Source organism: Pholis gunnellus (genome assembly GCF_910591455.1).
Source record: "Pholis gunnellus genome assembly, chromosome: 7".
Classification (NCBI taxonomy): domain Eukaryota; kingdom Metazoa; phylum Chordata; class Actinopteri; order Perciformes; family Pholidae; genus Pholis; species Pholis gunnellus.
Genome location: NC_136533.1, coordinates 7,933,538 through 7,959,472, shown reverse-complemented (window position 1 = coordinate 7,959,472; position 25,935 = coordinate 7,933,538). Strand labels below are relative to the sequence as shown.

Here is a 25,935-nt window from a genome sequence, read left to right as displayed (position 1 = left end):
TTTGAAGGTGGAGACTAAAGTGGGACAGGGCTGCTGTACGTGTTACGTTTGGGGAAGTTGCTCAATATCGGAAAGACACATTTTTTACGAGACTGTGAGCAACATATCGTGAGCAAAATATAATTTTGTTGGGTTCATTCAATGGCGGATAACTAACACCCATTACGGCGGTGTAAGTTGTTTAGCATGTCGGTATAACTGTCACAAAGTGAGGTTGTGTCAGTGTTCGGTCGTAGAATGAATAACTCAGTAACTTCCGCTACTTATATTCGCAACCTCAGCTACAGTTTACGTCGCAGGTTGTCCGACTTTTTGGACCCTCAAAACAAGTGGAAAGATGTTATTACCTCGATACGGAAGCCGAGTGGTGAGTGGAGGTACACTCAGCTTCACGTGAGGTAGGTGATTCTAGCCTGTGTCACATTAGAAGCAGATGTATATTCAGTTTAGATAAAGCATGCTGGTATTTATCTATCCATCCATCTATGTATCTAACTATGTACTGTGTTGTTTCTCAGGAGGTTCGAAGGCCTTGTTGCACAGGGTAAAAGTCCCACAGTGGAGCTGCTGGTTGACTGGGGGACCACTAACAGTACAGTGGGTGAACTTGTGGACATCTTGAAGAGTCACAAGCTATTGGCTGCTGCTAGTGTCCTGCTACCTGGTATGGTTTATAATATAAAAAATGGCAATATAATAATCACAGACTACTACATAATACGTCTATAACCTGGTCACGCTTACTACATTATCCTCATCAAAACACACAGTATCCAATCTTCTATTTTGTTTAAAAGTTGGATACTTGTGTTCAATATGTACAGAAATTCGCTTATCATTCATTGATTAATTCGATTTGTATTACTTTTATTTGTCATGGACTCATCAAGCACAAAAAACATTAATGTCGTACTAAGAGAAGAGGCTTCGACCCAGATTTAGGTACTTTCCCTCTACACAAACACTACCATGTCATGATATGGGCCACGCTGCCTTAAAGGTCCAGATCCATTACATATATATACAGGACTGTCTCAGAAAATTAGAATATTGTGATAAAGTTCTTTATTTTGTGTAATGCAATTAAAAAAACAAAAATGTCATGCATTCTGGATTCATTACAAATCAACTGAAATATTGCAAGCCTTTTATTCTTTTAATATTGCTGATTATGGCTTACAGCTTAAGAAAACTCAAATATCCTATCTCTAAATATTAGAATATCATGAAAAAGTATACTAGTAGGGTATTCAACTAATCACTTGAATCGTCTAATTAACTCGAAACACCTGCAAGGGTTTCCTGAGCCTTGAAAAACACTCAGCTTGGTTCAGTAAACTAAATCACACGTATGGGGATTATCACAATATTCTAATTTTCTGAGACAGTCCTGTACATTATTTATGATAATGCATAAATGTCCATCTCACAAGGTAATCACAACCATTTTAAGGTATTAAAACCACTCTTTTGACTAGTGCAACAGTCAATCAGCAACAATAACTTGATGTCTCGTCTTTTGTCCACACACAGAGGAACCGGCCGTCTCACAGGAGACACAGCCGGCCTCTCCAGCTGTGGAAACAAACATCACGCAATCAACTAGACTACTGGATGAGACGGGGAGACGGCCACCACCTGACATCTCTGTTCTGCAGCCACAGATTCCTTTGGAGAGCAGTGAGCCAGACCACGCAGGTGTTGCTCTTTTTTTCTCTTCAAATTCAGTTAAACCATATTTTAAGATGATTTTTAACGATTGATGTTCACACAGTCGCCTGTAGATATAATACATATAATCTGTATATGAGAGGAGGCTGTGAATCATATAGTAAACAAACTGTCATCAGTTGAAATGAACTACTAAATAATACCGAAAATAATAATAATAAAAAACGTAAAGGTACAAAGTGCTGTACGTGGTGGCATCAGGAAACATCACAGAGTTGCAAGTCAAACAAAATCATTACAAATCATACAAAAATAAAATGAAATACAATACCCAACAATCATATAAGATAAAAACAGTAATAAGTAGAAGAAAACAGATAAGACATGTTGGTGCTGGCATTTACTTCTAAACAAGTAGTGGAGGAAGAAGCATTGAGATGTTTTACTGAAGTAAAAGCTGCATTAACACAATATTTTAAATCTCAATTACAAGTTAAAGTCATGCAATTAAAAATAGAAATACACATAACTCTACTTGAATTAAAAGATTTAAATTTCTGTTTTATCTGAGTTCCTAACATCTTGATTTCAGCAGAGGCAACATTGTAAACGCTGCTGCTTCTTTGAAGAAAAACTGAATTGAAATTACAAAATTGACCAGCAGGTGGCAGCAATGGGACCTTAACCACAACAGTCAATCTGACCCTTTTTCTGTGTGTCCCTCAGACGGCTTCTCCAGTTTCTTGTACCATGAGCTGATGCAGATTACCGGCAACTTTGATGACCGTCCCATATCAGACGGCGGCAGCAGACTGGGCGAGGGAGGCTTCGGCACTGTGTACAAAGGGCTCATTAATGACAAACCTGTTGCAGTGAAAAAGCTCAATCCAGTGAGTGAAAATATTGTCACGCCAATCTCAATACTTTTGCAGATCTTGCAAATTACAACGTAAAATATTGTCTCATTTTAGATGGAAGACATCTCCCTGGACGAGCTGCGAGTGCAGTTCAACCAAGAGGTCCAGACTCTGAAAGTGTACGTTTTGTCCTCTGTCTATGTCCTTAATTAATTAGATTGGTTTTAAGTGACTAACAGCCTCATAACCATTACGTTTTATTAGCTAGAGCAGACAGGCTGTGTCTGAAGCAGACATCCCAATCAAAGTAATGGAACTTGAGAGAGCGAAAGCATTAAAAGAGTTTTTTGAGAGGCGGTCTGTATTAAGCCTGGGACTAATAAATACCTTCAGTTTGAATAGATTTGTATACGCAGCGTTTATAATAACTCATTCTCAATACTTGTCATTGTAACTCATCTTTTTTTGTGTGACCAGTGTGCTTCTGTTTGCTTCACTCTCAGAAAATAAGGGTCTTGCCCAAAATGTCCAGCTATTTCTTATTCAGCCCAACATAGGTTAAATTCATATATTTGCAAACAAAGGTCTGGTTTCACGAGACTGTTTGTTCCACAGGTTGAAACATGAAAACTTGGTTGACATGGTTGGATTTTCCTGTGATGGACAGCACCCATGTTTGGTGTACGCCCTCATGGTCAATGGTTCTTTGCTAGACCGACTAGCTTGCTTGGTAAGCACCATCCACACACACTCTGACTTCTACTTCTTGTGCTTTTACACAGATCATTTGATCATATGCTTTTTCTCCTTTTTTAGGAGGGAAGTCCCCCGCTGTGCTGGCGACAGAGGTCCTTGATAGCTGAAGGGACAGCGAGAGGCTTGGAGTACCTGCACAACAACCATCATGTCCACAGAGATGTTAAAAGGTGCATAGAAGCCCCTTTCCCACTGGACAAAAAAACCCCAAACACCAACGTACATCTGGCTTTTGTCTTTAGTGGGAAAGGTTGCAATCGACATGCAGTCCTGGGACAAATGATTCCGCGGTGGTATTTATCGTCTGCTTTCCTGTGCGTTCGTGACATTAAACGTGACACCTTGCCCTTTAAATGATCTTTTCTTAAAGGAATAGTTCCACATTTGGGGAAATACGTGTATTGACTTTTTTTTGGCGAGTGTTAGACGAAAAGATTGACAGCACTCTTCGACCCCGTTTACACTTGGTGACTTCATGAGATGCGCTTAATGTTTCACAGCTGTCTGTGCTCATAATGTTGTTGTTGTTTTTTCCCCGTTAGTGCAAATATCTTGATAGATGAACAATTTGTGGCAAAGATCTCAGACTTTGGGCTGACGAGAGCATCGGCCAAGCGGACGTCAACGACCATGATGACGGAGAGGATTGTGGGTACCCGTGCGTACATGGCACCTGAGGCGCTTAGAGGAGAGATCACACCGAGATCTGATGTCTTCAGCTTTGGAGTGGTAGGCTTTCTACACACACACACACACACACACACACACACACACACACACACACACACACACACACACACACACAGAGGGGGATATTGTGTCAGGAAAGGAGAAACGGCAACTGTCATGGAAAATCTAGAACACAACTCCGCAGTTTACTTGAGCGCAAGGCTTTTTCAAAGTACTGACATGTGCATAATCGCGGGACATAAACATTATAGTATATATTTCTTCCGATTTGTGAAAATAGAGCCCTTTGTTATGCATCATCTGTCGTTATTTTCGACAAAAAATTCTAAATCAGTAGAGTACCACAGCTGTACTGTATTATTAGCTGTACGTGTCGAATATATTATCCTTTTTTTATGACATTTGTTGAAGGATTTATGGGATCAGCGGTGTATAAAACCGCCTGACCTTCCATATAGTGCAGTATATACAGCTTATATGTCTTAGTGGGACAGCTGTGGAAACACTACAGTGTCTGTGAAGCGACCTGGCACATGGTGGAGTAACAAAGGTTTTCTGTCGTCCGGAGCCGTGTGATTGACCCCGTCTCTCTGCCATCTACAGGTGTTGTTGGAAATATTGTCTGGACTCCCGCCAGCCGATGAAAAGCGCGAGCCACAGTTCTTGGTGAGCAGCACAAAAGAGGCTTTCACTGCGTATCCTTCAAGCTGCAGTTTACGAGGACAGCTTATTAAAGACTTTGCATTTAATTAGTAAGGGCACATTATCAGTTAGTAGTCATTAAAGAGTGATTGAAAGGGTTTGAGCCAGTTCCATCTGTGCTGCAACATCAAACCGCCGTACAGATGGACACTAGAAATGAAGTTCCTCCAGCATGACAAAAGCTATAATACTAACTTTAAAAGTAAGCAATATTATATATATATAGGTATATTCAAATCATAGTTTTTAAAGTCTATCGCTGCCTTCAGTCACCTGTAGTTTGATTCCCCCGCCTCACTCTCCCAGATGGAGATGAGGTATGATATAGATGATGAAGACGAGGAGCTGACTTTTGAGGACTTCCTGGATAAAAAGATGAGGGACTGGGACCTGAGCCAGGTAGAGAGTGTCTACTCTTTGGCCTGTAACTGCCTCCACGACAGGAAAAACAGACGTCCGGTCATCAAACAGGTACCGGCAGATATTGGGATGTGAGGTTTAAGCTACCGCTACTGTTGGCATCTGCACTACTTTCTGTGTGTCACCTTGAGCGAAACAGCTGTGTCGTCAGACCCAGGAGCAGTGACACGTCCGGTGAAGGAAGTCCCAGCAAATCCCATGAAACAACCAAAACCACCTCTAAATCTATCAATACTGGGGCTCTCAGCCCCAAACCCATAGACTTTTACTAAAGATGCAAATCTCACGAAACACAAATATGTTTTAAATAAGAAATATATAACTGAGGCTGTGACCTGGTCTTGTATTTATATGACAAAGCTAAATATACTTTCCCGAGGTCAGGGAGGAATCGTAAAACTTATGTGAATCCAACAGAAATGAATATGAGAAAAATAAAGATAGCGTGGGATTTGCTTCGATTCTGTTTGTTGTAGACAGAGTCTGTTAGTAATTCATATTCATATCTGTTTTAACAGGTCCTGTTGGAGCTTAAAGGAGTTGTCAAAAGCATTTCTCTGGATTTTAAGGCCCAGGAGTGAAGCAGAGCATCCCACAGACCTGAGCCTGCTTTAGTCACGGGGCCACACACTGACAAATTCATTTTCTTCTGAAATTTTAGAGGAATTAATTTTTCACTATCTCATATTTTTTTAAATCTTTTTTTTTTTTTATTATTTACTTTCTTTATGTTTAAGAGGAATACAACTTGGTGTCAGTTTTTCTACAGCATTTGTGAGGCTAGTATGTGAGGAAAGCAACTGTATTTATTGTCAAAGAATAAAATGAATGAAGCACAACATGTGATTTAAATATTTTTATTTTTATTCTTTTAAAAGAAAGATTTGTAAGAAAACAAATAAGACCAAACGTGACTTTTTTTTCTATTAGAATGACAATATGAATATAAATGACAGGATTTCCCCTTCAAATATGAGGTGAGCGTAGTAGTTTGCCTAATATTAATCAGTAGACCAGTGGATGTGGCAACATTTTGATCAAGGTACTTATAGTATTCCCTTTCCTATCCGCTTGCTTGGGTGCCCTCTTGAATGGGAACCAGCGAAGTGTGAGTACTTCCTCTTAGTGAAAACTGAGAAGTATTGATGTAATATGTCTGGAAGCCCGTTCTCTCCACTGATCCTCACAGACACACAATCACCAGAACAGACCTGACGGTTTCTTAATCATAGAGCATCACACAGCTACAGTATGTACATTTACAGCACTTGCATAGAAAAATAAGTTTCTCAGCAGATGATTTTTCATGTAAACCACAGTTATATCAAAAAAGAAGTCAATTTTCCAATATAAAATGCACTGTTAACATAAATCAATAGACACAAGTGGGATAATTCTATCTTTTCTGCTTTGGAGCACCGCTAGGAGACAAATGTGCAACACATTAGACATGGAAACATTAACTGACACAGACTTGAGGAATGCAAGTTAAGAATTTGAGCATGTGAACTCAAAATGGGGGATTTTATCATATTGGCGCAAGTTCACATTAGTCACACTAACACTTTTTAAAGTCTCAGAGCTGGCAACAACGTAAAAACCTCAAGCTTGACTTTGTTTGGGACTCTTTGAATCGTTGTAAAATAATCGTGACTGTGCTAACATACATAAATATGCTTCCATTTGGCAAGCTACAAATGGAATTTCTGAAGTGTGTCATTGCTCAGTTGTCCTTGGCGTGCATAGTTGGGTCTCTGGGGAACTTTGTGGGAATTTGGAGTTGTTGTCTTATTTAAGCATGTCAAATATGATCCCCCCCCCCCCAATCGCAGTGGAACGTGCTAGGGGTGGAGTTGGAGGTCAGGTGCTGAGGTCTGTTTAATCTTCCTCCTCCGCGGGGGGTCGGGTGATGCGGCGGACCCCCCTCTTCCCGGGGCCTTTGGGCTTGGCGAAGGCCTGCTTGTGAGCATGCTGCTTGGGATGCACCTCCTCGTACATGAAATCACTGGTCAATTCATCCCCATCGTCAATCTCCAACTGTGAACAGACAAAAACAATATGAACTCACACCCTTATAGCAATGCATGTTCTTTTCAGGAAATAAGGTTCTACCTTCATAGATTTACTTTCCCACAATGGCTAATATTCTCAAATCGGCTTCAAACTTTGTAACGGTTTTAATTATTTTACGTTAGGCATGTCTGTCCTGTGTCTGCTGTACTCTTCTCACTGGATTCAAGTGAGGAGGTTCATTTGGGGGGGAAAAGGGATCTCATGTAGTTTTGGGCATTAATAAGGAATCGAGCCATATGTGATGACAAACTAGGGCTGCAACTAAGGATTAATCAAATAATAGTTTTATCTATAAAAACTTTGATTTAAATAGTTTTTCAGTTTAGGAAAAAGTTAAGTATTTGAGAAGCTGGAATCAGTGAATTTTGGGCATTTTTACTTGAAAAATGACTAGTTGATAAATCTTCTGTCAGTCGACTAATTGTTGCAGCTCTAGATCAAACCACATGCATTTACTCCTGACAAAGCACAACTAAATTATGAAGTGTTGCATTCTTAATAAATTATACCAAATTATGTTATTTCTGAATTATAACTTTGATATTTTGGAGAAATACTCAAGATTTCAAAGCAAGTTTCTGAGAGCTTAAAGTTTGTAAATAAAAATGATAAAGACTTGTATGGTGTTGACCACAGTCTGTTATCATGATACAAAGTGTCTCACCTTTTTCTCAATCTCAATCTGGAGAGTGTTCTCCACCATGTCGACCAAGGGATTTTTGCAGCTGGAATACAGCATCCTCTCTCGGATGCTGCAGTTGTACCCGGGCATAGAATAAATGAATACTGCAAAAGAGGGAAAAAAGGAAAATGAGAGGAGCGGCCACAAAGCACCATTCAGAGCACCATAAAACAACACAGCAGCATAGAAACAACAGGGTGTGACAACCGTTCATATCAACGGAATGTGCTCACCTGTGGACTGCAAGTAGTCGCCTTCGTGGGAATGTTTGTAGAGGAAGAAGTGGTAACGTGGCGATTCTTTAGGGATTCTCAGTGGCAGGTCTTTCAACTCTGTTGGCTCAGTGTTGCACAACCGAATCAGCTCCTGTTCAGCGTCTACTTCCTGTTGACAAAGGAAATGAAAAGATAGTCTTGAGGTTGGTAGCGAGCTGTTGTGACCAGGAAGTTCCTGCGCTGAATGCCAGACGACTTAAGAGAGTCTGGGTGGGGACAGTGAATACTAAATAAAAACACATGGCTTCGCTCTCAGGTGTCTGAGTTAAACATTTACTCGACAGTTGCTGGTGTGCTGCTCAGCAGTCAGGAGGAAAACCGTCTCTGGATAAACAGAACATACTGATGTCTCAAAAAGCTTTTAGGATAACAACACAAAAAGGGAACCGAGACAAAGCAGCAACAGTGCCACAATCATTCCTTTGTACTTTGCACTGATCTGATCTTGTGACATCAACCCTTTGAATTTCAATGAGAAGAACAAAAGCTTTTTGGGGAAAATGAGTAACTCATTGTGCTTGGTCTGTTGACGAAAAACATGTCTAGCTCTCCAAACAATATATAATGAAAGACACAGAATTGATTTGCTTAATCAAATTATTGATCCAGCAAAGGTCACCTCCTCAGCAATGATTTGCTCCTGAGGACTCACCAGTTGTACGTAATTGACTATTTTGTCCCTAAAACGTTCGAGCGCTGCAATTGCGTCTTTGTGAACAGGGAAGGCCACTCCCTGCAGAGTCTGCTGCTTGGTGTCCACACTGATGTCCGTCTGCACCTGAACACACCACAAACACACACAGACCACAAAACTTTAGCTTTCCATCATTCCATCATGGACACATCACTGAGGACATTAATTAGTGCATTATTTAGAAAATATAGCATTTGCCTCAAAATAACACGTGGGTGTCATTTATACGAGTGCAATCACAAAAACTCTCTTTATTAATATGCATATGTACGCAGAAACGTGCTCCAACACCCAAATGTATTTCTGAATCAATGATGAGAACCTGTGGTATCCAGTGTGTGTTGTCTAACATGTTATTGAATGTGCGCACACACACACACACGCCGGGGTTATGACATTATGTCATCATGCTGGTGATGTCAGCTCTGATACGACGGGACAAATCAATGTTCCGTCAGGAGGTTTCCACTCATGATACTGACTTGTTTAGTGAAATACAATCAAAATCAAAATCCTTCATTTGAGTTATCAGAAAGTAAAAAGGTTCCCAAGTGCAACACGTAGCTTGAATGCTGGAGCACGAGGATTACATGAGGCGCTTGCATCCGTGGCACCACGGAAAAGTGGAAATGCTCTGGGTGGGGGGGGGGGGGATTACACTGATGGATTGCATCTATTTTTAGATTCCTGTTCCCACAAAATGAAATGCCGTGCAAACAAGATTGAGCGCCCGATGTAGCGACCTCGCATACCAAAAAGGGATTGCGGTCCTTTTATCCATCTGCTTAGTAAAAGTCAGGCCATCTCCGAGGCACAGCAATGATACATATTTCAAAGCCTCTTTCTCATCTAGGCGGTACAGATTAATGGTATATTATCTTCCTTCAACAGCTGGTCAAGTGGGATGCGCACAGTGGCGGCTGGTCAATAGGCCTGGCCCCATCTTGAGCCCCCCCAAAAAAAGAAGAAAAGAAAATCTTGTGCTTTTATTTTGAAGGGGATTTTGTATGCAGCCTGTCTGCTCATCATCTCCGCTTGTGTGCATGTCTCAGAACGCGCAGCTAGTGGGGGATTTGGCCCCACAGAGGCGGGTCTATGAAGCAGTTTAGCCAATTGCTGATTAAAGATAGAAATGAGTGACATACAATTTAGCCAATCAGCGTCCTCAAATAGATTCAGAGTGGGGCCAAAACGATTTGGCCCCAAGCTGCGCGTTCTCGTCAGGAGAAGTCTCTACAGGCGAGCGCGAGCACTACTCCTCCAAGACCCGTATTGAGAGGAGAAGTTTGAGGAGAAACTTCAGTGAAAGAGCTGATCCCAGATCAGCCTGACCTCACAATCAGACAGCAGACTAGCGGGAAAAGGAAGCAGTAGCTACATGCAAAGCTTCTCTACTAGCTGTACACCAGACAGGTTTGGCTAGCTGGATGCAGTCATGCTAATAACTTAAAACAACAGGGACAGATCCAGCACGGACAGTTACGGGAGTGAGGGATGAGGAGATAAGGAAACATGAGAACACCAGGGCACACATGAGAACTCTGTCAAGCTACATATTAGGCAAAGTGAACATCTGCTCTTCTACATAGTTGTCCTCAGTCTCATCTGCTTAACTTGGTAATGGAGGCATCAACATTTAATAGAGATGGTAAATTAACAGTGAAAACTCATCATAGCTTATATCTATATATGTATGTGTGTTTTATATTATACAGAATATTAATATATATATTATACTGAATTGCCTGTGAGGGTGACAAAAATAAGATGTTATTTACTGCTTTTTTTCGTGTTGGAATAAATGTTAAATATTTAACTGCAAAGTAGTAATGCGTGTTTGATACCTTAATTTTTCTGCATTAAATCATACTGGGATGTTTGCTGACATTGATTGGATGGCCCTACCTAGAAAATCTTCCACCAGCCGCCACTGGACGCGCACAAAGCTCACTTCCCATTTGCTCTGCTGCTTTTAATGGACCACACTTTGGAGCAGGAGTACACAACTCAAAGCACTTCCTTATATGGTGAGAAAGACAAGCGCTTGTTTGTGTGAGGCAGGCTTGGAGAGCAGCAATTAGAATAGGTAGTTTTCTCAACAAAAAAGAAGAAGAAAAAGAGTTCACTTGGGGTTCATTTATAGGAAAAGTGAAACTTCAGATGCTGTTTTTGTTTTCTTTCTCCTTTGTCTGGTGGAGTCCATCTGGCACGGCCCTGAAGCCCCTCACATCATTAGCAGCATGCAATGGATATCGCGTTACAGTATTTCTTTATCTTATCACTGCAAAGGCAAAGCACAATGACACAGCTCTCCAGTGCTTGATGCACAATCACTGCAAAGTAATCGAAAGCTACAGAGCATTCAACATTTACATGTGGCTCTCCCTGTCCCACATGTAAATAGCAGATTTGAACACCCATAAAGAGCTCTTCTTCTTTAGCCGCATCGTTGCTCCGCCTGAATCGGATTCCTGACTGTAAACAAGGATTCTTATGGAGCTTTGGTGTGTGTGTGCTGTCTGAGCCTAATGGATTCATCTCTGCCAACATCCTGCTGTTCCAATGCATCAGCATCTTTTGCGCTGTGTTGATACTGCCGGGCAAGCATATGCACACTTGCACTGCTGCTGACCTTGTGCTGTTTTTGGAGGGATGCGTTGCTGGCCTTCATTGATACTCCACACTGTTTCGGGATGGGATTTAGATCTCTCACACACACACAGGAGATGTGATTAGGAAAAACACTGCTGTGAGCTGAGGTAAGCTATTTTTAAACCGCACGGAAGCTTCAAGTGTTCGGTGCTTGTAGTGTCGTCCCTTTTCAGAACCGAAACAGAGAACAAGTCTAATCCACGCCCACCTCAGAACAGACTCAAGCCATACAACGAGATGAACTCAAAGGGAAACGATGACTCAGAAATAAAGTCAGAATATCTCGTCTGTGTGTTTGTGTGTGAGTGTGAGTGTGTGAGTGTGCGAGTGTGTGTTTGCACCTCATTTAGCTTAATCTTTCTCAGTTCCTCCTCCGCAGCAGTGAGGGGCAGGGGAGCTGCCTGCAAGGTCAGATATTTCCTGTATCCCAGGAGAGTCATTTCATCCTGACAGAAGAGAGCACAATCACACATCAGACAGCAATACAGACTGACTTATTACTACCACATTTCTCTCGTCTGTTGCCATAAAAGAATATGACCGAAGCTGAACTTGTGGCTTCTGGGGGTTTGGGACTGAAGCTTTGAGGCCATAAAAGAGCTTTTTTACATCACTTCCAAGTGTCGCTGTTGTAAGACCAACCTTTGAGGTACCGAACATCTCATCCTTGATGTGCCCTCCTCCAAACTCCTTCTTCAGTGTGGCTCTGGTAGCAGCATATAACATTTTATGTCGCACCTGTTGAAAACATAACAAAGGTTGGAGAATCATTATAGCTTAGAAAACTTGAAAAGCTACGCGTCCTCTACGTAGATCAGTCACTGCGTTATGTTTATTCATGCAACATGTTTACATGCTAGCTATCTTCTTCTTTCCTGCCTTTGCTGCATGCGTTGCTACATTTCATGGCGTTACAGCATTGCTCCATAGCACTACTACTGGTCACAAACTCCACCGGGGACCTTTAAGTTCCCTCTGAAACATATGGTTGATTTGAGGCTATGTAAATAAAGTTGACATGAATTGACTCCAATGAGCAGCAAGCACTGGTTGTGAAAGAATTTTGCAACTTCCAGGCAAGCCTCAACCTGAAGCACTAGGCTTTGAGCAAGAGGGCAGGAATGTTGAGCGCTGTTGTGGCTCCTAGAAAGTCAATTCAAACTCAATTCCACCATGCAGTTACAGTGCTAGAAATATCCTGCATGGCACTTTATTTTGGCACAGATGTCGCCTTGCAACATTCCTCTTAGCGCTGCAACAGAAACATTTAGACGTCTATTTCTCGTGGCTATTTTGAATCGCAGTGACTCTATCCTATAAGTGATTCATCAGGTTTTAATGGAACCAAATGACAATGACTTAGGTGACCTCGCAACAGCCAAAAACACGCAAAACAACACATTTGCATGACGAGGAAACGACGCAGCAAGATAAGCTCGCTTCACCTAAAAGCACCGAGAGGGCGAATTTCAAGTCAGTGATGGGAGGTTCAGACCGAGCACTGTGTTATTTGGGAAAGACCATAATCTCTACCCGTGTTTAGAGTTCAAGAGGTTTGTTAGGGAAATAATGAAAGCACTGTTGTCCACATGTATCCAGTTTTCACCAGCATACACAGCATTGCTGCCTTGATGTGGTAACCCCACCCAACTGACACTCAAAGCAGAGGGGGAGAAATGCTGCGAAGTATGGAATGCTACTCATTAAAGCCGGCCTGGGCTTTGGTTTTCTTACAATGGAGATGTCCGGTGACCAGGCCAGGAAGACCCACTCATAGCCCTGGTTGTTGGTGGAGTCCAGCCGGTACAGAACGTAGCAGGGCACGTCGTCCTCGAGGAGGGGCAGCACTAAGGAATCGTACTCCTGGTCCCACTTCTTTGCTGCTTTCCTGGTAGCGTCCATCGTCAGCTGCTCTGGAAAGCAGATGTGTGCAACAAAAATTGTCAGCAGCGCATTGGATGTGTTGACATTCTAACGTCAGCCTGAGCAGAAGTTTGGGAAGACATACGAGTCGAGCGTTTTCTTGGCAGAGGAAGCTGTGAGCGAACATTAGGACTCTGCTTACCACCGTCGATGACGATCTTTAAGACTCGATATTGGTCGCCGCTCCTGGCGCTGGCGAAGACGTCCTTCACATCGTTACCCGCTGCGGAAAGGACAGAGACGGCGTCAGTCTCCAGCTGTTTTAATACAGATGCTGGCTTTGCAACAGCACACTCCTGCTAACATGAGCACTTCCAGCCCTGGACAGCAAGTTTCACCCCAAAACGATAAAAACAGGTCACTGCTTCCCATTCAAATCAGCAGATTGACCACCAACGCTGTGGATCAAGTCACACTAAGAATGTATCTATGCATGCAACATGATTGCTATTATTTTTCTTCAGAAATCACACAGGAAGGAACAGTTTCCTATCACACAGAAACTGATGTAAGCTTAACTGGTAAAATACCATAATACATAACATTAGCAGTTTTATCCACATGGGGCTTTGTCCCTTTCTACATTTAGGTGTGTGTAAAAGGAAGCAGTTTCACTTATATGGGCATATTAGGCTCTGCCCTAATGTAAAAATAATCGTTTGGATGATAATAACAAGTCTGCTTTAATAACTTGAATGATTTTCGCAGGAGAGAGAGAAAAAAGCATAGGAACAACACAACTGATTATACCCAATGCACTTTATGATAATGTATATATATATAAAAAACTCTGTTGAACGTAGCATGAGGTTAGTAGAAACATGTATAATCATCGCATCTCTCGGTCTGTCATTAACTCACATAATTTGCACGTTGTTTTACCTCGAAACAGAAAAACCCGGCAGTAAAAACAGTAAACAAAACAGTAAAAACCCGGATGCCTTATATACCAGGACGTCACGCCCTACTTCGGTCCATTTTATAATAACAGAGCAGGTATAGCAGTGTTATTCATATATTCATGGGAACACCGGCCGCCCGGTCTGTCAGGTCAACAGTTTGTTTAAAGGAAGGCGTCACCCATACATTTAGAAGGCGAAACTAACGTTGAGGGATTTAAGCTTTATGGTGAGAAGCTAAGGCAGAACATGCATTTGCAGTACTGTGAACCAAACACGAAGTAGCCGTGATTAAGTTGGCTCAGGAACGAGTGGGTAAATACTCGGGGATTATACCTCATAGTCCTCAATGTGCCCAAACAGGGCAACGCTGATCACATACACACACACATCACGGGTAGCTCAGAGCTAGCTAGGAGTGGCTAGCTAACTTGACGCTAGCTTCTCGTTGCAATGAATTGTTGGAATCACACACACACACATATACACGCACGCGTGCAGCTACATGCATAAAGACGGAGACATTGGAAGCAGAGAAACGCATCTACCTTGAATGCCCGTTTGATGTGACATTGTGTCTGTTCGTCGGATAAAGAGCTGATGCAGCTGTTCAGGCGAAACCAGGGCAGAGAAGCAGGAAGTGGACTACACCGACATGACCACGCCCCGAGTTTGTCGTCATCGAAATCAAAATCACATGACACAGTGAAACAATTTATCTACTTTTTATTTCAATACATTGTTGTCATTTCCTAATAATAGCGGGTTTGATAGTTGACATGTAGTGCCTTACAATTTAAAATAATAAGGATACAAATATTAGTGGCAAAGAAAGTATTCATATTTATAAGTAAAACAGTTTTTTCCTTAAAAGTAGTTGTCCTCCATTCAAAATGTAAATTCACCTGAAGTATCAAAATAAAACTTACTGAGTATGCAGCAGAATGGCCATTAAGAGTTGTTGGATTCTCAGGGACCTTCTACTAGATTACTATTATTATTAATAATAATAATTTAAGCACAGGATAAGGGTTAGGGCTAGGGTTAGGGCTAGATGATAGGAAGCTTCTAGAGCCTTGGGAGTGGGTTTTACCCCCACTAAAGTCATTACAGTGTGATGGGTATTTGTCTCGAGTGTCTAGAACCTGGGTAATAACCATCTGAAATTAGACAAATTGTCTCATGAATGTGATTTGAAGTTAGTGTCTGACGATAATCTTTCCCGCATATTTGACATCTTATTCTGGAAACCGGATATATATTTCTCATTACAAATGTAGGATTTTCAACTTGTGATTTTTTGTAAGGTTGTACACATATGTATCAGTTATAGTCTGGAATTATTGAGAAAATACTATTTCTACAACTTCAAACATTCAGAAATGTACCTGTTTCTCGTTATTAGTTATTAGGTATTTTCTCATTATAAAAGTATGACTTTTACTTTGAAATATCTCTTAATTGGTACAGTAAAAATGTCTGATTTTCAGTATGGATAAAGTCAGAGATGCCCTGAACACATACATCAGTCATTGTCTGGAATTAATGAGAACATATTTTTACAACACTTCAAACATTCAGAAATGTACCTGTTTCTCGGTACAAATTCATGACTTTTACTTTGAAATATCGCTTAATTGGTACAGTAACGATTTTCAGTCTGTGTGGAGTCAAAGATGTTCTGAACACATATACATCAGTCATTGTATGGAAATATTGACACGAATATTTTCATAGCACCTTAAACATTTCAGAAATTAGCTATTTGAAGGTGCAGTTTCAGTTCACAGTTTGTACTTCATAAAATATCTTAATTGGTACAGTTAACATGTATGAGTTTTGTTTGGATGTGGTCAGAAATGTCTTGAACACATATCAGTAAGTCAGATATTATTAATTTCATTATCTTTCCAGCAACTCTCAAATCAAAACAATAAAGACACAATTTAGTTGTATTTTCCCTTTAACTCACGAGATGCAGGTTACATGCTTTGTACTTAATGTTAATATAATTGATTTAATCTTATTTCCACAAATTAAATTTGTATATACGCTTAGTTGACATCCTATTTTGGAAACCAGATGTTGTCTGACGATAATCTTTCCCGCATATTTGACATCTTATTCTGGAAACCGGATATTGTCTCACGTTAATCTTTCCGCTAACTTTGCAAAGTCCTTCGCTCGCTCCCGATCTGTGCCGTTTGAATGCGATTACTGTGAATTTCAACATATAAGCGCACTCAAATGTGTTTGTCTGCTGGGTTGACCACGGAGATCTGAGTGTCTGCTGATTTCACCGCAGTGAGATTTCTGCCTCTTGTGGTAGCAGATCTCATTTGGCGTGAAATACTGCAACATCTGGAAGCCACCGGACTTCCTGTCTCTGCTCTATGTCCCTCCTACTCATGGCTCCTACACCACGTCAACAAATAAGTAAATACATGAATGAATGAATAGATTTTACAGCAGCAAAATCATCCTGTCACCAGAGGGAATATCAACTCTGTGGGTCACAACCGGTCACAACACACAGAGCGATACCGGAAACAACGTCAAGCCGTCTTCAAAATAAGGGTGTGAATTGTGTCATTTAAAAAGGAGCGATTTTGTGAAGTCCAGTGCTGCTGGTGCTATAGATAAAATTAAGCATGCATAGCACTGTTGAGAGTTCAAATTATTTATTTATGATTCTACATAATACGTGATTATACTTCGATAATAAGATGGATAGGCAAGCCCAAATAAAATATTTGCAAAAATAAAAAAGATTCCAGTCAAAAACGTGTCCGTTTAGTTTTATTTTGAAAGGTGATGGGCGGATGTTGTGTATGCATACTGGCTCTGACTTGATGCTGGTGAATAATGTGTGTTGGCTACATTGCGTTGCACAGATGCTATGCTTGCTGTGTGGACCCAGCTACCTCCATCCACTCCACGGCAGCGGCAGCAGCGTCCTAATAACAGCCCAGAAACTGCACCGTTTGGCGGGAACCCGCTGAGGAAGCGCCGCCCGGCGCATGGACGGTCCAGCACAATGGCAGAGGATTTGGGGGTACCTCTGTTGTATACCAACAACAGGTCGCATGGATAATCCCTCCGCAACCCTCCCGTATCGTCTCGTGTTTGGGATGATCAGAGCGTCGCTGTCGGCTTTGATGTGACAGGAGAGCCGTGCGGGAGCGGGCCGTCTCGTCCCCTTGGCTGTCGACCGAGAGGAAAAAACGGCGTGGAGCAGGTGCGTTCATGACGGTGGTTCGACCGCACGTGCACGTGGCACAGGGCTTGCACGAATTTCGGCCGTGCCAGATGTCGCTGGGTGCATCGACATTAAAGTTGTGTAATCAGATAATTCCAGTCAAGCCTGTGTTATCTCCGAGGTACGTGTGGTCGGCGATGTGACATTTGGCGTCATCCCCTCTGACATTAGAGGGGATGATGTGTGTGTGTGTGTGTGTGTGTGTGTGGTCACAGACTTATGCCCTTAACACGGTAGTCTATTCAGGAATAGACAGAACTGGCACGAATAGCGGGGCCGTTCAGTGCATTTCCTGCAGCACTTAAGAGGCTGTTTATATTGGATCAGTCCAAATGTAATTTTTATGGTTTATAGGAAAGCCGGGGAGTTCAGAGGATGTATTATGAGCAGCTGGATGATAAGGATGGCTGATGTCTTCATTGCATTCCCATCATTCTCTGTGCTACAGCCCACTAACATATGCCATACATGTATATTCCAGGTTGATGAGTCCTTTCTGTGTCGCGTTTGCATGCTCTCCTCCTGTTTTCGTGGGTGTCCTTTGGGTGCTCTGGATGACTCCCTCTCCATGCACGTGTGGGACTCTCCTGCCAGAAGGCGCTGGCCTCAGACTGGGAGCATGGTCCCCTGTCACAACCACTCCTCTTTAATGGTTAGAATGGGATGAACACAGACAAGTAATTCATCATTTTAGCAGGACGATTAAGTCATAATTCCACCTCTATTAGTGGAATCCCTAGTTTAGCGTAACCCAAGGTGGCACATAATGACAAGACAAACATGATGCCAGGGAAATTTAATAGCCACATGGGTTGTTTCACTTTTGGCTGCTCTATTTCTGAAGCCGTCGCATCATCCCAAATGCCGGGGTATTTTAGGAAACCGCGTCAAAGCAGGGGACAGGTTTTGGGAAGTTGAGTCCATTCACAGTGGGTTAGTTACAGCGAGGGAGTTCAGAGTGGAGTTCATGGGTGAATGAATGTAGTTGGCTTTTAAAAAAAAATCCAGAGGGGTCAACTGTCGGGAAGTTACTCAAGCGATGCCGCTGCTTGGCAGGTGTTCCCGGACAAAGCGTCAGCGCAACGCTGCCACAATATTTGTTTGAGGGGAGCACAAATCAGACGGGCTGCGAGGAGGATAAGCCTCTCGAAAGCCCGCGCTTCACAGCTGAGAGCGTCAAGATTCGACCTGATCCAGGTATGACACTTACACCCCAACCTGTTTTACTGGCTCATGTAGAATTAAGTCTCTTTAAAGTTCAAACTTCTCGTTCTTGGTTTCAGCTCCTTGTTGAATTGTGAGCTCAGGTAGAAACGTGAACCTCAAGACCTCTCTGTCATGTTTGGTTGATAATCTTAGCGTTGACGGGAAAAAGCCTTTTTTCTCTCTGCGAAAAAAAAGGAAAGAAATCTCCATGTAGGTGCATTATTGACACTGGTGCTGATCGCGGTTGTCTGAATTTAGCATAATCCCAATCTGTACAAAACCTCAGTTATATTCCTCCCACTAATCTCAGTGTGAGGGATGTTTTCACTCTAATCTGCCCTGCTGATTCGACTGTAATGTAATCTGACTGAAAGAAGCACTTTCTCTCTCTCTCTCTCTCTCTCTCTCTCTCTCTCTCTCTCTCTCTCTCTCTCTCTCTCTCTGTGTCTGACTCCCAGGTGTAGTGTGGCTGGGGGGCTCAGCAGGATGGAAATAGATGCCCGGTTTCGCTACTATTTCCAGCACCCTTGGTCGCGCCTCATCGTGGCCTACCTCGTCACCTTCTTTAACTTCCTCGTCTTCGCCGAGGACCCCATCTCTCACAGTCAGACGGGGGCCCATATGATTGTGGTGGGCAACTGCTTCTCCTTCCTGTTCAACAAGTACCCGGGCCTCGGCTGGAACAGCCTGAAAGTGATATGCTGGATACTGGCCATAATCACTGGCATGTTAGCCGGGAAGTTTATATTCCACCGTCGGCTCTTTGGTAAGTCACGCGCACATTAATGCAGCAGAATGTGCCGAGTAATGTCTCAGCTGAGGGAGGGAACCTTCCTCCTGAGTTGTTTTTGTTGTGGCTGTTCACCAGGGAAAAGCACTTACCACTCATACTCTATTTCTTTCCCCCAAAAAATAATGGAATTAAAGACAATTGTCATCTTTGTATCTATGCTCCTACACCCATCCTGCCTTTCTTCTCCGTAATCATCAGATCTGGGTCAAACACTATTTGCAAATCCTCTCATTTTTAATTACTCTCTGGCTCAAGAAGGGCTGCAACTAACGTTTATTTTCATTGTCCAATCTTGATTATTATGATATATATGATAACCTTTTCTTTTCATCTCTATCAATGTCAGAAATTGTGAAATATTGGGGAAGTGTTTGTTATTTTTGCTCAAAAAATACAAAAAAAATGCTTCCATGACCTGAAATAACTTAATTGATTAATCCACTAATCATTTCAGCTCTAGGTTGTATTAGATAAGTGAGGCTACTGCAAGAATAAATAATTATAATATTTAGAAAACATGACACATAGTGTAGTGTACATAAGAGATTTATGTGATATTTTGCTGCTGAATAGATTTATTATACTGTACATATATCAATGCATTACGCATATTTAAATGCATAACATATTCGTTAAGTCTTAGTAGAATTTATACTTTAAGGACTTTTATTCCCGTTTTTGTATCTGATCAGCGGTGCTTTACCTTTTTGGCTTCTAACTCATTATAAAGAGACACCATCTACTCACACCCCCTCCTGTTGTTGGCTGCAGTGAACAACACAAAACAACAACAACAACAATACTTTTTAATCCGTTGTGTTTGAGGAGAGGAGGTTTAGACATGAGAAACCACTTTGTGTCTTACAATAAAATAAGTGAATTATAGATGAAATATACGTTATTTGATATCCCACACAAGGATACAAAACAACTCAATAGATGTTTTTCACTGGCAGACATTTGGACATGTCACAGTGGGGAAACAAATCAGTGTAAATAGTACATATTAAAAGAGAATATTTACAAAAAATGCATAAAAATCAATGCAGAACCAGAGATATCATCTTTTTTATGCACCACATTCTTCTTCCTTGTCAAAACCAAAAATCACGCTATTAGTGGCTAATGTGTCACTTGAGGCAAGTTTTCAGATGTTGCTCAGCTCCCTGTGGAGCGACTAAAGACTTAATTCAACGTTATTTTCACGTATGCAGCAGTACTCCCCAATAACTGTAAACAGACTTGTATGTGTAAAATCGGTGGCGTTCTCTTTTAATATTGGTGTTTAGGTGTGTCCGTTTTTTAGGGTCCCAGTATCGTGCATCCTTGTGCATTCATGTGCTGACAGTGACACTTAAACGGAACATATAGCCATCATGAATGATGTTAGCTTCACCTGCTCCGGCAGAAAGATGAGTACAGTACATCAACGATGGCTTTGCTCCATTTAATAAGTAAGCCATGCCGGTGAGCAAGCACGCTTGCAGGACTCCGATACACCTAAACGGAATGCAGCCATCATAATTTTCTGTTTTTATGAGACATGCTTTTCCTGCTATGATAGAGCCTCTGCAACACAACATCCATCACCTCTGTGAGTCAGCCCTCCTGTTGCTCACTTCTGCCACCTCTCACACCTCCTTGATGCATTACCTCTTCTTCTTCGACCTCTTGCCATCTTTCTCACCTCGTCTTACAGCCCCAGCCTTTTTCTCTCTTGACAGCTTGACTCTTTCCATTTCACTCTCCTCTCATAAGGCTGGGACTCCCAATTTCATCAGCCTTGTCATTTGTTTTAAACTGCAGCAGTTCGCAGTGCTTCCTTCTGAACTGACGCATTTCATTTCCCAGTCACTTCACAACTCACTTAGGCCCGGATATTATTGGCCACCCTGGCTTATTTCTTTGGGATGAACCATTAATGACTATAATTGGAGGGCACAGAGAGAGAGGGGGGGGGGGGGGGGGTACGCTGAGTGATCGTCTGAGCATAAATAGAAAGCCAAGAGTGCCAAGAGTGCATGATGATACTTTCTGCAAATACAGAATCCTCACTAAGAGGGGAAATGGAAAATGGCTTTGAGGACCGTGGGCCTGATAATAGCAGCTGTTCTTTCTCAAGTTGCAATCATTGAATATAGAGTTTCCTTTCTTAGAGTCTATGTTCCTGTGGGTCAGGATGGCCCATATTGGATTACTTGATGCAAACATACAACATCCTTCAAGATTTCTGTAATAGAGAAGTTAATTTGATTGGAATAGGTCTGAAATACAATATATCATCTTTATTTAGATACACAATTTAATGGCCCATAAAAAATATTGTCACATTGAAATTCACATGACAACAACCTAACTTGCTACCGTCATGAGAATCTGGGTTCCCTAAAAACGGAGTCACCAGCCAGACTAATATATGACGTCAGTAGATATAAACTTACAAAACTAAATCTCACTTACCTCTAGTGTTATCTATCCATGCAGATAGTTTTGGTTTGGTTCAATATTTCAGGAAACACACTTACTTGCTTGTAGTTAGATGGGAAGATTGAGATTCAATCACTTTAACCACAAGGTTGACGGTTCAATCCCTGGCTCCTGCTGTCCGTATGTCGAAGTGTCCTTGAGCAAAAGACTGAACCCCAAGTTCCTCCCCAGGCGCTTTACAGAAGCCCACTGCTCCTAAAATACTTAGGATTGGTTGAATGCAGAGTTGAAATTCCATGTAATGTTTGTTTATTATATGTGACAATTAGAATAAAATAGATAATTAGTTAATATAAAGCTAGAGAGTGGAAGCAGGGGAACAAAGCTAGTCTCGCTATACTGCCCTCCGTTTACCAGCACATCTAAATGTAACAAATACCACATTGTGTTGTGATGACTTGGGAAGGAGTGTGCGCTGCTTATCTAGCAACATCATGGTGATGACTGAGCTACTCTATAATTTATGGTGTAACATTTTTTTCAAGGAGAATATTTCTTCAGAAGAAAGTAGTTCAGGTGAAAACTTTTCGGTTTATGGAAAGACAAATTATTGTTTAGAAATCTATAAGATCAATAATTTAAAAAACACCCAAAATAAAACCACAACTATCTACATGACAAGTTACCAGTAGAGCTTGGTGAACGTTTTTTGTTTTTTTTGTAATATAGTTGACTCATGATAGTAAAGTAGGTGCTTCAGCACATGAAGTGTAGTAGCTCTCAGTGAGGTTTTACACTAAAGCCCAGTGTATCCGGATCAGGGTCTAACCACTTGCATTGACTTGAGGGTGTAGAGGACAGAAAAAGCGCAGCTCATCCTGCAGCCAGGTACAACTAATGCACTCCAACAAGCCTCCGAACAGATGGTTTGTGTGTCTGTGTGTGGGTGTGTGTATTTGTAAGTGCGACAGAGTGATGATGTTTTGTGTGTGTGTGTGTGTGTGAGTGCAATTTTATATACGTGTGAGGGAACAGGTCCGTGTGTGTGTGTGTGTGTGTTTGTACTCGGGACAGATGAAGTGAATCTGTGGTAGAGAGATCGGTTGAGAGGCGGGATGTGCCCGGCACAACATTTCAGTAAAACAGTTATGTAATCGCAACCCAGGTAAGGCATAAGAGCTGTGCTGCTACAGCACCAGGCCCGCTGTAAAAACTATCATCTATTATAGATCTGTCACACAGGCCCACATGGCCCACCTACTGCACATCATGCTGTCTGTACCAAGGCCCTGCTGATCTCTATGCACCATCTCTTCTGCACTGTGATATGTAGGCCGGCAGTTTGAAACGCGATCCATGCAAAGGTTTGAGTACCTGCAAAAAAAGGCACTTTGAAATGTTCGTCTGATTTTTCTGATGCCATTTGACAAATATATATTAAGCTGGAGTCATTTTCACGCTCATTTTGTTTGCAGCTCTGCTTAACTTCAAATCAATTCGTCCCAACTCTGGAGACAGACATTGTTTTTGGAAGCCTGCATCATCTATCATTTATAAATGGCCTAGAAAACATTTCACAGGGAATCGCACCACCTCCCCTCTAGCGGCTTTTAGTGTTTTCTTACCGTATTTGGCACAATATATGATTTACCCCTTCAGAATCCCTCACACATATTTAATCCAGTTGTCGCATAACAGTTTCTTTGCAATCCTTATGTTCAGTTATTCAGTTTTTCAGTCATGTTGCTATTTAGAGAAGGCAGAGGTGCACAGTATTGTTCTCAGCAGAATAAACTCTTGATGATGAATAGCTTGTGACAGATTATGTGATTTAAGACTACATTTGAGGTTCAAGGAACAACCTATGCTGTTCCATTCAGCCACTCAAGGCTATGTGTGATCTCTAATGGAGTGGGCTGTAGCCAGTGACTTCTGGTCATCCAGAGGGAGACTAGCTGTCATTACACGTTTGCATTAAATCTTAGGTCACAGGGTTTGTGAGCTGTCTATTTCGGTTTGTATGGGGTTTGTTTGCGTTCATCCATGGATTCGGTTAAGACACACTAGACTCCTTTGGGCCGATCATAGTCAAAGACTTTGCTGTTCACTTTTAGTGGAAATCACACTGCGTTTGGCTTCTCACAAAATGAAGATGAGTAAGTAACGGTTATTAGGCTTAATTTGACCAAGTAAAAGTGAGGCCGTAAGTCAAGTGAACAATTCACTTCTCACTCATTGAGACTCAAATGCTACAACATAGAGATGGATTTTGAAAACGTTCTTGGAAAAAGTCGATTTAAATTGGCAGATGTCAATCTGCTCCACAGTCTACTGGAAGTGACAGCAAAGGATGCTTGAACCTTAACTGACAACAGCCATGAGAACATCAGAATAAGAGCGCTACAGGTCAAATGATGTGCAGATGGAATATATGAAAACCATTGACATTGAAAACATATCCAACCTACGAATTTAAAGGAATAACTTGACATTTTGGCAAATGCACTCATTCGCTTTCAGAGATTCATGTGAGCAGATTATTACCAGTTTAAAGACTGAAATACGAGGAAACAACTAGCTTGGCTCTGTCCAAAGGTAAGAAAGTAGGCCTGCCACACAAAAATCTAAAAAAAGAGTTGTCCATATCAATTTTTATAATTTATCAGCTCATTTACATTACGCAGGAACAAGAACAACACGTGTCGCTCGCTACCTCATCCGCACATCCTGCCCGATTGCCACTGCACATGTGCAAACATGCCAACTAGTACACGCCTGTGGTTGAACACCTTTGTGCACCCTATTGTTTCCCTGATAATGCTACATTGTGAACAACACATTTGTGTTGAAGTTGGCAGGAAAGCTAGTTACTGCTGCTGCATGACTGTGCTGCGTCCTGCTTGGCTAAATCACGGCGCTAACAGCTAACGTCAACGGTCAACGGCGGTTGCACTGAGTTACATTATGATGCGTTCATGCTCCACTTAGTAAAAATGAGCACCGCGCGAAGGTAAATGTTAATGTTTCATGGTAATCTTGTACAATTTAGTTTTAATAAAACAGATAAGTAGTGTTATACATCATATTTCTAACTAGTGTCTCATACAAGACTTGGTCTCTCTGCAGTGACGCAGCACCATGTAGCACCACAGCACTAAAGCTTTGCATTGTGGGCCGACTCTCACAGTCAATGACTATCTCACTGCCCATCTCCATAATTGGAAAAGTAAAACTGCTTCTCATTTCTTTCTCCTGCTGCCTCAGTCCTTAGGTGAATGCATTATGCTAATACATCTCTCTCCAAGGCTGTGCGGCTTCTAAAAGGTAAATTGAAGGGTAATTCTGAGTCATGTGGAGCGCCGTCCTAACCGGATTAGTCCCTCCTTTGCATCTTATTACAGACACTTACATTCAATCAAACGCTGACCGCTCATCTCTACGCGGAGGAGTCATTTAAGGCGCCAGAATGGCGTGAACAGCACAAGAAACGGTGACGGTAATGTGAGAAAGACCTGCTTCCGTTGAACACGGAGCCGTTAACACCGTCGGATGCTCTGCTGAGCTCTGTGTGTGTGTTTAAAGAGTGTGAGATCTGTCATTGGTTGCTCTGTTTTTGGAGGGCCCCTCGTCCCTGATCTTGATGAGTGTAGCCTGCAGGATGCCATCTGGGTTCTGTCATATGTTATTACTGTGCCACGCAAAGGCTGACATGGCTTATGTACGGCACTGTGTGGCTGCGGGTCAAAGTTCAGTGAGTGTGCGAGTGTAGAGGGGGGGGGGGGGGGGGGGGGGGGGCTGTATGCTTTGTATGTGTGTGTTGCTGTTGAGAGTGAATTAATGTCCGTCTATTCATAATGCTGTCAAAACAATTAGTCTTTTAATTTGTCATCAGGAAGTTATTCAACAAGGATTATGATAATGATAATGACAAACATTTGCCAGTTTCAGCGTCTCTG

General features: G+C 41.9%; 3 protein-coding genes across 4 annotated transcripts in view; 2 read left to right on the top strand and 1 right to left on the bottom strand.

Annotated features, from left to right (window-relative positions):
* Positions 1-47: 47 nt before the first annotated feature.
* irak4 (interleukin-1 receptor-associated kinase 4) lies at positions 48-5,916 on the top strand. The gene is made up of 11 exons (XM_079162743.1): positions 48-398; positions 519-664; positions 1,534-1,698; positions 2,398-2,561; positions 2,643-2,707; positions 3,144-3,258; positions 3,345-3,454; positions 3,827-4,013; positions 4,578-4,640; positions 4,983-5,147; positions 5,615-5,916. The coding sequence occupies exons 1-11, from the start codon at positions 238-240 to the stop codon at positions 5,675-5,677; spliced, it is 1,404 nt and encodes a 467-aa protein (XP_079018869.1). The 5' UTR covers positions 48-237; the 3' UTR covers positions 5,678-5,916.
* A 21-nt stretch (positions 5,917-5,937) lies between these two features.
* Positions 5,938-14,962, bottom strand: twf1a (twinfilin actin-binding protein 1a). Its single transcript, XM_079162744.1, has 9 exons — positions 14,843-14,962; positions 13,538-13,618; positions 13,207-13,385; positions 12,115-12,210; positions 11,814-11,918; positions 8,779-8,904; positions 8,085-8,235; positions 7,834-7,955; positions 5,938-7,133 (listed from the first exon to the last, which is right to left on the bottom strand). The coding sequence occupies exons 1-9, from the start codon at positions 14,865-14,867 to the stop codon at positions 6,975-6,977; spliced, it is 1,044 nt and encodes a 347-aa protein (XP_079018870.1). The 5' UTR covers positions 14,868-14,962; the 3' UTR covers positions 5,938-6,974.
* A 2,523-nt stretch (positions 14,963-17,485) lies between these two features.
* Positions 17,486-25,935, top strand: part of tmem117 (transmembrane protein 117) — a 39,927-nt gene continuing 31,477 nt past the window's right edge. Inside the window, exons 1-2 of one of the 2 annotated variants that reach the window (XM_079163600.1) lie at positions 17,486-17,532; positions 19,218-19,525. In XM_079163600.1, coding sequence (XP_079019726.1) covers positions 19,246-19,525 — 280 coding nt within the window. In that variant the 5' untranslated portion in view covers positions 17,486-17,532; positions 19,218-19,245. Of the gene's footprint in view, positions 17,533-18,544; positions 18,751-19,217; positions 19,526-25,935 lie in introns of those variants that run through there. The other variant, XM_079163599.1, reaches the window with a different exon arrangement.

What these genes read in the sequence shown, in the direction of transcription:
- irak4 (XM_079162743.1), top strand. Translation starts at nt 238, where the DNA reads ATGAATAACTCAGTAACTTCCGCTACTTATATTCGCAACCTCAGCTAC. An exon ending in TGCTAGTGTCCTGCTACCTG is followed by an intron (nt 665 to 1,533) that starts GTATGGTTTATA and finishes GTCCACACACAG; the next exon opens with AGGAACCGGCCGTCTCACAG. An exon ending in TAGACCGACTAGCTTGCTTG is followed by an intron (nt 3,259 to 3,344) that starts GTAAGCACCATC and finishes CTCCTTTTTTAG; the next exon opens with GAGGGAAGTCCCCCGCTGTG.
- twf1a (XM_079162744.1), bottom strand. Translation starts at nt 14,867, where the DNA reads ATGTCACATCAAACGGGCATTCAAG. An exon ending in TAGTCAATTACGTACAACTG is followed by an intron (nt 8,236 to 8,778) that starts GTGAGTCCTCAG and finishes CTTTGTCAACAG; the next exon opens with GAAGTAGACGCTGAACAGGA. An exon ending in CGACTACTTGCAGTCCACAG is followed by an intron (nt 7,956 to 8,084) that starts GTGAGCACATTC and finishes CCTCTTTTGCAG; the next exon opens with TATTCATTTATTCTATGCCC.